Below are 12,986 nucleotides of genomic sequence, written 5' to 3' on the forward strand. Positions count from 1 at the left end.
TGCAATAGCTCTTGTTTGAGTAGCGCCCACCCTTCACATGCTCCCTTCCCTTCCAGCATTCTCATCCATGGTATGACACTCATCATGTCTCTGAGTTTATTAAAGTTTGCCCTACGAAAATCCAACATCCGCATCTGGCTACAAGCAGAGACAAGATTAATAGAATTGCCAAGTTTTTGAAGGTGACAGGGCTCCATCTGGTTTATACAGTTCATTAACCAAGGGGGGGGGGGTTGTGTGGTTTAGGGCAGGTAGAAGGAGAGGAAACCTAATCCCCCATGAACTCCCAAAATCTACTGCATGAGTAAAAATATATCAACATTCAAGGATTTTTTTTTATTCCTACCCTTACTGGCAAGTGTTGGGCTTCTGCTGTCTGTTCAACAGCATTGTTTTCGCAGGTTGTGATTCAGGATTCATTGGCATGAGGTAATATAACAAATGCAGTATGTCAGTCAGTTTGGTTGCTAAGCAGCGCCCTCTTGCTCTTGAATCAAATGAGGAATGAGACATCCTGTAGTCTAGACCAGGTTTATCTTTCTCTCAGCTGTTTGCTCTGTGATTGGTTGAGTGTCAGTGGTTTACCACATCAACTATAGAATATTAATTACTCATTTAGCAGTAGATTCAAGTGGGTAGCAGTGTTGGTCTGAAGTAGCACAATAAAATCAGAGTCCAGTAGCACCTTTAAGACCAACAAAGATTTATTCAAGGCGTGAGCTTTCGAGTGCAAGCACTCTTCCTCAGACTAATAACTCCGTACATGACAGTGGGAATATATAGCAAAAATTAATGCTGTTAAATTACTAAACTGTGTCACACATCTAAATACAGCCAATTCTTTGCCAAAACAGCCAGTCAATCCCCTCAAATTCAGTTGTAGTTCACAAAAACCTTTGATCACTGACAGAGTTTTATTTCTCCTATGTTTTTGAGAACTACAACTGAATTTGAGGGGACTGATTGGCTGTTTTGGCAAAGAATTGTCATATGGCTGTATTTGGATGTGTGACACAGTTTACTAATTTAACAGCATTAATTTTTGCTATATATTCCCACTGTCATGTACGGAGTTCTTAGTCTGAGGAAGAGTGCTTGCACTCGAAAGCTCATGCCTTGAATAAATCTTTTTTAAAGGTCTCCTTTAAAGGTCTTAAAGGTGCTACTGGACTCTGATTCCATTTAGCAGTAGTTCATGTTTTTGTGTAAGCTGTTGACATCTAGCTGCTGGATTTAAGACATCTCTGGTTTTAAAAGGCATCCTCCATCTTAATAAAACACAGTAAAATATGTCAGGACAGGTAGGCCTTTCAGATGTGCTCGCCTTTTGAAGATTCCATTTATAGCCAGGGGAAAAGCTCAGCGGGATGGAAACTGCCATTTCCTTGAAGAATCAAACACTTGTTCTTCAACAGGCACCTTATGGCCCCTATTAAACCTCCGGAGATGCCCCTCATCTCTTCTCCTCTGCCCCACTACCATTGTGCCCCTACCTTTCTTTGCTGTTCTAAAGCACAGGTGAACAATTGGAACAGCTAGCAATGGCTTCAAGGGAGTAGACCTGTAGTTCTAACCTGTGTGACAATTTTGTGGGCTAACATTACCTCTATAAAGGATGGAAGATTGACCATTCTCTGCACCATCTCCATGCCAGAGTGTTACTGTGTGGAGAGTTATGGCATGTACTGCCATTTCAAGGCAAGGCCTTTAAAGACAAGTTTGACTGTTTGTCTTTCCAGGGCTGAGCGGGCAACAGCTGTGCTGCTGGCAGATCCCTGTTTCCAGCTCCGTTCTATTCAGTACTTGCTGGGTCACACAGAGCCTTTAGCATTGGGAACAGCATCTCCTTCTGCTGACAAGAAACATTTCTCCCTGCAGAGTTGTAAGTATCTCCTGATTTGTCATGCTTAAATATGCCATGGGCTGCTTGTCTTCCATAGCCATGCTGTCTCTTGCCAGGGTGGCAGCTGTGCATCTCCTAGGTGTCCTCTGTAGAAAAGATGGCAAGATGGTCACTGTAACTTCTGCAACAGAGCCTGTAAAAATGAGAAAACTATAGTCACGGTCATCTTGGTCTACTATTCATGGCCATTTCTTCCTGCTGTTTAAAGATTCCTTTATACCTGAGGCTTAGGTATAAGGGGGAAACTGCTTGCTTCCCTGTTTTTTCCACACTAAACCCTAAAGAGCAGCCCAGAGATACAAGGAGCTAAGTGCTTGAAATAAGGAATGTGTACACACATACACATACAGAAATTTAGAGGTTCTTTTGTAGTAAAACAACATTAACAAATATGACCATAGTTGAAATACATTCAGGATAAAATAACAGTATGCTAAACCAGATAAGATGCAGATGATACCACTCTACCACTCTAATGGCAGAAAGTGAAGAGGAACTAAAGAGCCTGTTGATGCGGGTGAAGGAGGAGAGTGCAAAAGTTGGCTTGAAACTCAACATCAAGAAAACAAAGATCATGGCATCCGGCCCTCTCAATTCATGGGGAAGAAATGGAGATAGTGACAGATTTTATTTTCCTGGGCTCCAAGATCACTGCAGATGGGGACTGCAGCAAAGAAATTAAAAGACGCTTGCTCCTGGGGAGGAAAGCTATGGCAAATCTAGACAGCATCCTAAAAAGCAGAGACATCACCCTGCCAACAAAAGTGCGTTTAGTCAAGGCTATGGTATTCCCAGTTGCAATGTATGGCTGCGAAAGTTGGACCATAAGGAAGGCTGAGCGTCAAAGAATTGAGGCTTTTGAACTCTGGTGCTGGAGAAGACTCTTGCGAGTCCCTTGGACTGCAAGGCGAACAAACCGGTCAGTCCTAGATGAGATCAGCCCTGACTGCTCTTTAGAAGGCCAGATCCTGAAGATGAAACTCAAATACTTTGGCCACCTCATGAGAAGGAAGGACTCCCTGGAGAAGAGCCTAATGCTGGGAGCGATCGAGGGCAAAAGAAGAAGGGGGCGACAGAGAATGAGGTGGCTGGATGGAGTCACTGAAGCAGTAGGTGCAAACTTAAATGGACTCCGGGGAATGGTAGAGGACAGGAAGGCCTGGAGGATCATTGTCCATGGGGTCGCGATGGGTCGGACACGACTTCGCACGTAACAACAACAACAAACCAGATAAGATGCAATTATAAGTTAAGGCTTTGTGCTGATGAAAAGTTTTAAATAAATGCACTTTTTACTGGAAGGGAATTAGCAAAAATCTTTGGGTTCAGGACTGGCCTGTCTGCTGGGCACACCTAGTCAATTACTGAGGGTACCAGAGGTAGAGGGGTAGTAATCAACACTGTTACCTTCATCTTTTAGTGACATCAGGGTTTTCTGCAGCAAACAGCAGCACTGGGAAACAGATCCAGTTCTAGTAGGCTGGTGGGGAGCCTGCTGCTTCCCTCCCTCTATCACATAGGCAGGCCTGATTTTGATGCATCCTGGCCTTTAGATTTTTACCCCACCCTACCCACCTAAAAGCAGGCTCAGAGTGGCTTACAAGCATTAAAACCATAGTTAAAACATGAATCCAATTAATAACGATAAAAACATTCAGACCATTCCCACCCAAGGCACCCTCTACTCATTTGTACCTTTGCTGCTTCCTCTATTCTTCCCTCATCATCCTGCCTCATTGTGGTGGGTGGCGACCTCCTGGAACCATTTGTAAGCCGAGAAGGAATGTAGCCCAAGCAGGTTGGGGGCCTGTGGAAATGGCCACAGCTGGGAGTGGGGGGAGTGAACTAGAAGCTACCATGACTGACAGTGGGCTATGACACCAGTTTGGCTGGTGCAATTTTGCACCTGCTTGGGGGCATTCGCATGCCGAAAACACTTTGGAAGCTGCCTAATTGCCACCATGCCACTTGGAATGGCCACATCTAGGCCAGCAGCAGGGTATATGGCTGCACCATTCCTGTGCCAATGAGACTCCACAGTGCAGCACCACTAGTGTTCTGCAACAGTGCAAACTGCCATTATGTCAGCATAACTCTGAGTTACATTGGTGTTGGAGGCAGTTGGATCTTTATTCTGATTTGCTTACCCCCCCCCCCCAATTCTTTGTTAGACTGGACTTGATAAACCTTTGAGATACTACAGAAGGTCTGGTGCAAATTTAGATGATGAGCCAAGAAGAAAGGCTCAGTGGTTTAAGAGAACAAAATGGAAGGGAGAAGAACAGTGTAAACTGCTTTGGATCCCCGCTGGTGATAAAGATGGGATAGAATAAAGAAAAAGGGAAATGTGGTTTTCTTTTATCCTTTTGTGTGGTTGCTTGCCAGCTATGCTTTGGAAGATCCTGCATATTTTTGAATTGAAGCCACTTTGAAAACTCCCATACCAGCCACACGTTTTATGGGGAAAGGGCAACAAACATGAATATTTCTCTGTGTGCCAAAGCATTGCTCCTCATAGCAATATGGAGAGGAACATAGTTGCTCATCCCTAAATAGGAACACAGAGAGTGAAATAAGTCCTTGACTGTGCTGTGCCCTTGGAATTCGCAGAGATGCAGAGAAGCAATTGCAGATGGAGGAAACTCTGGTCCCTGAGGAATTGTACAGGCTTTATTTACCATCGTCTAGAAGCGGTTTGTTCCATGGAAACCTTCAACTGATGGTGAAACAGAGCATTAAATATTGGGAGGGGGGAAGCTGCTGAAGTGAGAACTGTGGGGAGGAAATCCCTGCAGTGGGGAGCAAAGCTTTATCTGAACTGAACTGTGGTTGTCTTGTCAATTTCCATTCTAGATGCAAACAGACTGGAAGGCTCTAGTGCTTGAAGCCTGGGGACTTTCCAGTTGTTTCCCAGCTGAACACACATAAACAATTAAACTTGCACAGTGTTTACAGAACAGAGGCATCCGGGGGGAAAATGCCATTTAGCCCTTATAACAAACCATCTCTTACGTCAGGATGATCTCTGCATCCTCCTTTTGATGACTCCCAGGTGAATTTCTACTGATCCAGAAAAAGCTACATCCCGGGGAAATTGAAGAGAGCTATCATAATTGCCCCTCTGTGGTTCAGGCACTTGTACACTGTTGAGGACTTCAAATTTAGAAGCTGTATTCTGAATGGCTTTTGGTCATCTCTCAGTCAGTTAAAAAAATGGAAGCTATCAATAGCATATGTATTCCCCCCCTCCCCCTTCAGTTATCTCTTACTCAGCAGCAGCACCGGATGGCTGCTAAGTTCTTGGGATGGTTGGTGCAGTGCGAAAGCCCAGATGTGCTGGTGTCTGCTGCCCTTCCTTTCTTACATCAGTGTAAGTGGGGCTTTCCTGCCTGGCAGCCGGAGACTCCCTCTAATAGTGGGGAAAGATGTGCTACAAACCAGACAGGAGGCTGCATAGAACGCCACAGGCAGATTCTCCTCTGTTTTCTGCCATGCACTGTAAATGCATGTCTAAAGTGGAGCTGTTAATTATTTCCTATGATAGACCTTGCTGAAACCTCCCATGAGTCCTCTGCGATTAGGCCACTGGCTGTGTCCTTTGTATGGCTTCCCTCAGCCCTTGTGTGGCTTTTCACTTGGTGACAGCAGAGTGCTTGTGTTCCTGTCATGATCCCGTGCTGCTCCACTTGTCAGAGAGTGTGCTTTCTCTCACCCTCAGCCTGAAAAATGCAACCTTGGTGCTGTTCGCACCTTTGTATCATTTGATATACTGAACTAACAATGGCAAGCTCAACCATTGGCACTCCCAAGTATTAGGATTGGTTTATTAAAGACTCACATTCATCTGCTGTGGTGTCAATAATGTGCTGAGCTTTCCCTGGCACTTTCTTCTTTCCGCCAGAGAGAGCAAAGTGACATCTGTTAGCACCACCAGGACGAAGGGAGCATTCCATTTCCTGATGGGAAAGACTCTCAGGGGCAAAGGAGCACCGTTATTGAGGGGGGGGGGGAGTGGGTTTGGCTCAGGGGTGGAAGAGCCTTTGCTTTGCATGCAGAAAGCCTCAAGTTCCATCGCCTTAACCTCCAGCTAAAAGGACTAGACAAAAGGTGATGTGAACAACCTTTGCCTGAGGCCTTGGAGAGCCAATGCCAGTCTGAGTAGGCAGTACTGACCTTGATGGACTGATGGTCTGAACCTCTGGTACAATCTTGAGTTTGCTGATGAGGGGAGAGAAGCTGGAGGAGGCATTGGAGCATGACTACTTCCTCTGGACTGCCACTCCAGCTTGGGACATTTGTGGGGGAGAGGACATTTGTGGGGGAGAGGTAGCTCAGCAGGATGTGATGCTATGGAGTCACAACTCTTTAGTTGGAGACAAGTTCTAAATCTGGGAGAGCTCCATGTTTCACCTTGAGGCTGGTAACCTTAATTGGGAGATGGAGCAGGTAGCTTTGATGGACTCTTGGAAAGTGCCCTAGCATCTGGTTTGCTTCTGGCAAGCAGCTTGGAACTACTGCTGCTCTATACCCTGAGAAGATACCCCAGCATACAGACTGTGCTCGGCTGGCTTAAGGAAACTCTACACTTGTCTTCTCCACAGCATATGGCATTGCTGTACACAGCACATTGCTGGTGTTGAGCTTAATCTGGCAGCTTTTGTTTGTGTTTCATGGGGTTAAGCAAAGCTAGGCTATTTATGCCACCGTGTGGCCAGACCTCACTATTGCAGCTTCAATTTGATTCCATAAATAGAAAGTGCTGAGCAAAGAAATACGTGATAGATGCCCGTTCACTGTAATATCAGCACCTACACACACATACACCTCTGTTTGTCATTGTGCTTTGTTTTTCTTCACAGACACTGACTACATTAGCCAGGAAGAGCTAGCTAAGGTGGAGCAAATGCTGGGTCATCTCAGTGAGGAGTCCAAACAGGCTGCAGCATCCACCTTGGTGAGTGCCCCAGTGCTCTTGTTCTTGGCGTGTTGTAACCACAATAGCATGAAGGCTGTTGCCATGGGATCTTCCAGTGTGTGCAGCTACCAAAAGGGGTACTTCCCAGTGTGCCATGTCTCTTTGTTTCCTGGATAGCTAAGTCTGGCTTAGCACAATATGGCTACAAGTAAGAAAAAGAGTAGGGACACGGTAGGACCACTGCGAGGACAGGAAAGTGAAATTATAACACACTACCCCATTGCATTCAGGAATGCAATGGGCTAAGGGGGGGAACGTACTGGAGATGACGTGAGCAGCAAGGAGGTCATTGGCGGCCAGGCTGCCAGGAAGGTGGGCGAGCGGCGGCAGGAGCACGGAGGGCGGTGGCCAGGCAGTCGCAGAGGTTGCAGCGCATCCTTACTGCGCAGTGAGCAGCCAGGGAGCGTGGCGCTGGCAGGCAGAGGGTGGCACGGCTCCTCAGGCGGAAAGGGCTCTGTCGAGGCGGAGGCTCCATTGGTGTGTGGGCGCTGGGCCGTGGGGTGCTGCTAGCAAGAAGGTGTGCGTGGAGGGGTGGCAGAGGGCCACGGGGCGGCACTGGCGGGCACGGTTCTTGGAAGCAACTGCCTTGGCGGTGGGCGAAGGACCATGCGGCGCCCCGCAGCCTGGATGGAGGCGAGTTGGCCAGGAGATATGTGGTGGAGAGACTTGGCAAGTGGCGCCACGCGGATGGGGGAGGGAGTGCTGTAGGGGCGCGCCTCCAGATTGGCCCACTGCCAGAGCCTGCCTGTGGATTCTGTGGGCCAGACACACCCAGACAGTGCCACCCAGATGGCTCTTTCAACTTGATTTAAGAGCCAGTGGTAAAGATGATGAAGAGAGGGCTGAACTGCTTAACTCCTATTCCCCCTCAGTCTTCTCTTGTGAGGGAAATATTGCTCAATGTGGAAAAAATGTAACACAACATGGGGGGAGGGGAATGGTGGCCCAGGATCACTTTTGGGGCACTCCACAAACACCTAGTTTCTTTAAATGTAACAAAGTCTTCTGGGCCAGTTGTATTGCATCCAAGAGTACTAAAAGAACTTGCCGATGTAATCTCTGAACCCCTGTCAATTATTTTTGACACTTCTTGGAGAACAGATGAGGTGCCAGATGATTGGAGGTGGGAGAATGTTGTCCCCATCTTCAGGAAAGGGAAAAAAGTGATTCCGGGTAATTATCGACCTGTCAGCTTGACATTTGTAGCTGGCAAAATTTTGGAACAAATCATCAGTCAATCCTTGAGCAGCTAGAACAGAGAGCTGTGATTTCTAAGACTCAGCACAGGTTTCACAAGAACAAATCATGTCAGACCAACCTTATCTCTTTTTTCGAGAGACTACCTTGCTGGATTAGGGGAATGCCATGGACAAAGTTTATCTGGATTTCAGTAAAGCTTTTGATAAGGTTCCATATGATATTCTTGTTGACAAGTTGGTAAAATGTAGTTTGGATCCTAATTCTGTCAGGTGGATCAATAACTGGTTGACAGATCGTATCCAAAGGGTACTTGTTAATGGTTCAGCATCCTCTTGGAGAAGAGTGACAAGCGGAGTACCCTATGTAGTTCAACATATATTTATAAATGATTTGGATGAGGGTGTAGAGTCGATATTAAATTTGCAGACAATACTAAACTGGGAGAGGTACCAAACATAACTGAAGACAGAATCAGTATACAGGATGATCTTGATAGGCTCGAGAAGTGGACTAAACTGAATAAAATGAAGTTCAATAGGGACAAATGTAAAGTTCTGCATTTAGGTAGGAAAAACCAAATACACCAATATAGGATGCGGGAGACTTGGCAGTCTCAAGAGCCTCTTGTGGCGCAGAGTGGTAAGGCAGCCGCCTGAAAGCTTTGCCCATGAGGCTGGGAGTTCAATCCCAGCAGCCGGCTCAAGGTTGACTCAGCCTTCCATCCTTCCGAGGTCGGTAAAATGAGTACCCAGCTTGCTGGGGGGTAAACGGTAATGACTGGGGAAGGCACTGGCAAACCACCCCGTATTGAGTCTGCCATGAAAACGCTGGAGGGCGTCACCCCAAGGGTCAGACATGACTCGGTGCTTGCACAGGGGATACCTTTACCTTTAGACTTGGCAGTAGCATGTGCAAAAAGGATCTAGGAGTCATAGTAGACCATACATTGAACATGAGACAACAGTGTGACTCGTTAGCTAAAAAGGCAAATGGGATTTGGGGCTGTATCAAATGGAGTATCGTGTCCATATCACGGGAGGTGATGGTACCGCTTTACTCTGCTCTGGTTCGGCCTCACTTGGAGTACTGTGTTCAGTTCTGGGCACCACAGTTGAAGAGCGATGTAGACAAATTGGAGCGTGTCCAGAGGAGGGCAACAAAGATGGTGAGCAGTTTGGAGACCAAGACATATGAAGAAAGGTTGTGGTATCTTTGTCTGTTTAGCCTAGAGAGGAGACGACTGAGAGGGGATCTGAAAGCTATCAAGTATTTTAAAAGGTGCCATATAGAGCAGTGGTCCCCAACCCCCGGTCTGGAGTCCGGTACCAGTTCGTGGATCCGTTGATACCGGGCTGCGGCTCGTCCTCCTCCCTGGCTGCTCCCTCGGGGGCTGCCCTGCCACTCTGCTGCCGGCTCACCTTTGGTGCTCTCCGGCAGCCGCCATGGCTGGGGCTCCACCTTGGCATGGCACTGCGCAGCTGCTGCTGCTGGCAGTGCCCCCAGTGGGTGGCGGGAAGTCAGGGTGCCAGCGGGAAAGCAAATGGAGCAGGGGCTCAGGTGGCAGCGATGACATCCCTCAGCAAAAGGCTACCCCCACCCCCCTGAGCCTCAGTAAAATTGTCAAGCGTTGACCGGTCCCCGGTGATAAAAAGGTTGGGGACCACTGATATAGAGGATGGAGCAGAGTTGTTCTCTCTTGCCCCAGAGGGCCGGACCAGAACCAATGGGATGAAAATTCAAAAGAAATTCTGTCTAAACATCAAGAAGAAGTTCCTGACAGTTAGAGCGGTTTCTCAGTGGAACAGAGGCTAGATAGCCATCTGACTCAGAGGCTGATTCTGTGAAGGTTCAAGGGGTGGCAGGTAACAGTGGATGAGCGATAGGGCTGTGAGTGTCCTGCATAGTGCAGGCGGTTGGACTAGATGATCCATGAGGTCCCTTCCATTATTCTATGATTCTATGCATACGTGTCAAGACTACATGTGTCAGTGGGCATCCATATAGTTGGTCTAAATCTGAACCTTGGGAGATGTGATGGCTGCCATGCCCAGTCTGGTCTCCTTCAGTCGCTGATAAACAACTAAAGAGCAAGGAGGTGTCCTAACGGTGTAGAATTGCATTGCTTTTTGTGGAATTAGGGCCTATATAGTGTTAAATCTTTGGCTGTGCCCTTACAACTCACTACAACTTTTCAAATCCTTCCTCAATGCTTGCTTTGGAAGTTTGTGGTTCTCTGAAACAAAGGATCCTTAGACCTTAGGATCTGAATCTTTGTCTAAGATTCAAAGAAACACAAAACAGGCTTGATAAATCTGTATCAGTGGTTGCAGAATTGTGCGTCTTTGATGTATAATTTTGGAGTGGGAGACATATCCTGGGACATAAGAGAATAGTGTCTGTTCAGGGAGATTCTGTGGGCTGAAGTGCTCCCTGAGTGTGATTGTGTCTGAGTGACCTCTGAAAGGTAGCAGTGATCCAGCAAAGAACATGATCACTGCTGGGGCTGGATCTGAATTATTAATGTGGCTGCTCTCTTTCCAGTTGCAGCTCAAGGCTGCATGAAAGCTGCTGCAGTCGAAGGATGTAGAAACTGCGCTGGCACTTGGGGAAATCCATTGTCAGAGTCAAGGCCCATCTGCAAGCTGAAAGTGAACCTTACTAAAAAGCCTCAAGCTAGGCTGGGTCCACTGTACTTTCAGTGTGACGTGTTAGTGAAGTCATGCCAGGGAGGCCTAAGGAAGCATCCCTTGACCTTTGGAGTCCATGCCTCCTCAAAGTGAAAGAGAGCACTCTGTGAATACTCAGCTGTATATATTGTCTCGCCTACTGTCTTTTGTACAGACAGAGCTCATGTCCCTGTACCAAGGGAATGACTCAAAAGACTTACTAATGCTGGCACCTGCTAATATGTTGAGCATTGTTCTTTCTGCAGCCCACCAGTGAGGAGGACCTGTGCCCAATCTGCTATGCGCACCCAATTTCTGCTGTGTTCAAGCCATGCTCCCACAAATCCTGCAAGTGAGTAACCCCCTATTTGTTTTAAGATAACATCTCCTTGAAAAGAACAAGTGCTCCTATTCCTCTCAATTCTTACATGTATTTATTTGATTTATAGGCCACCAATCTATAGGTAATCAGACTCTGGGTGCTGTACAACATATTTATAAAAATAGATAAAAAACAATTTAAAACAGTTAAAATAACAGTATGATTATTAAGTGGAGAATGTATCTGTAATTGACTACTACTCCTAAATGATACATGTTTTTGACTGATGGCATGATGTCTGGCAAGAGTGCTTATTGTGAATGTCGATTATTTCTAATGTTAATCTGTGTTGCAGGCTACAAAAGATTCTTTAAAAATTCTTTGGACTTACCACATAAGGCAATGTAAACTTGCTAATGAGAAGTTGTAGAAGGCAGTGTGGGGAAATATATTTAGTTAGCTAGACGTTCTTTCAAATAGCTTAGAATCAAAACTTAGTGGCCAGCAGAAATGTTCTAATTACAAGCTAAAAAAAAGAGGATACCACGACAACAGAATTGTTGAGGTGGATTCCTGAGGGTGGTGAGTCTTCTGAATGAACTTAATATGTCCCATGATGTGTGGAGTGTCCCTATGATTCCTGCATTGTCTAGACCAGTGGTCCCCAACCTTTTTATCACCGGGGACCGGTCAACGCTTGACAATTTTACTGAGGCCCGGGGGGGGGGTAGTCTTTTGCCAAGGGATGTCGCCGCCGCCTGAGCCCCTGCTCCACTTGCTTTCCCACCGGTACCCCTGACTTGCCGCAGTGCCAGACTGAGGGGGAGCCCCAGCCATGGCGGCCACTGGAGAGCACCAAAGCTGATCCGGCGGCAGAGTGGCAGGGCAGCCCCCGAGGCAGCAGCTGGGGAGGAGGGCGAGGAGGAGCCGCGGCCCGGTACCGACTAACACGGCTACCATCTTTAAGCCATTAAACTTGTTCTTCCAAACCAGATTAATTAACAAGTTTAATTCAATGTTTGTTTTTTATCATTCCCTCTAAGCATAAAAATGCAGACATCCAAGAGCTTAAGTGGTTCAATCACAGGATGAAAAACAACACTTCAGGATAAGGGTCCTTTATCTATAATTGCTTTAATCATACCCAAGGATTTACTTCCTTCCCTAGACCTCTCAAACACTTACCCTGCATGTTCAGCAGCTAGGAAAGGACTTTCCTATGTTGCATATATAGACAACCACTGCTAGTACTGAGAACTCTCATTTTGTCAGCACCAAAAGGGCTGGTGCCCCTAGTGGCATGCCGTCATTTCTAGAGTTTGATAGTCTTCCCAGATTGCATCCTCATCAAATCACACCTCTTCCAACAAGGCATATCGTACCTGAACACCGTTTCCTATCTTGAAACATTTGTTGATTTATTGTTGAAGCTAGAACATTATACATCTGGATGTGAACATAATTACCCAGATTAACAGGATTTTCTTATTATAGAAAGAGAAAGATCCAGAATTCACTATAACCACACACCAAAACGGTTATCAAGCTGAACACATGACTATCACCACTTTGGGGCACACTGCTTTTGTCCTGGGATGTGATTCCTTGGGTATCCATTCATTCACAGGGAATTTCACAGGTTGTTGTAACCCTCTAAAAAGCAGTGCTTTGGTTTTGCCAGCAAACGCTTGTGCCAGCAAAGATGCACTAAGCATTACAGTGGTGATCAACCACTTTTCACATAGCCTCAGGAACCCTTATTCAGGATTCAGCTAATCATCACAAATGCTAGTCTAGCAGGCTAGAGAGTTCATCTCCAAGAAAAGTTGGTTCAAAGTTTGACTGCATGGAGAACCTACTCTGGGTGGGACTTATGCTGATGTAACTTGGTGACCTTATATAAACAGGAAAGAAATCTCC

General features: G+C 46.4%; 1 protein-coding gene across 4 annotated transcripts in view; it reads left to right on the forward strand.

Moving 5' to 3' along the window:
* Nucleotides 1–12,986, forward strand: part of RNF123 (ring finger protein 123) — a 160,240-nt gene that overhangs the window by 143,742 nt on the left and 3,512 nt on the right. For 3 of the 4 annotated variants that reach the window (XM_077326087.1, XM_077326085.1, XM_077326086.1), the window contains exons 36-38: nucleotides 1,740–1,882; nucleotides 6,763–6,857; nucleotides 11,011–11,096. In XM_077326087.1, the coding sequence (XP_077182202.1) occupies nucleotides 1,740–1,882; nucleotides 6,763–6,857; nucleotides 11,011–11,096 (324 nt within the window). The remainder of the gene's footprint in view (nucleotides 1–1,739; nucleotides 1,883–6,762; nucleotides 6,858–11,010; nucleotides 11,097–12,986) is intronic. The other variant, XM_077326088.1, reaches the window with a different exon arrangement.

Source organism: Paroedura picta, chromosome 3 (genome assembly GCF_049243985.1).
Source record: "Paroedura picta isolate Pp20150507F chromosome 3, Ppicta_v3.0, whole genome shotgun sequence".
Classification (NCBI taxonomy): domain Eukaryota; kingdom Metazoa; phylum Chordata; class Lepidosauria; order Squamata; family Gekkonidae; genus Paroedura; species Paroedura picta.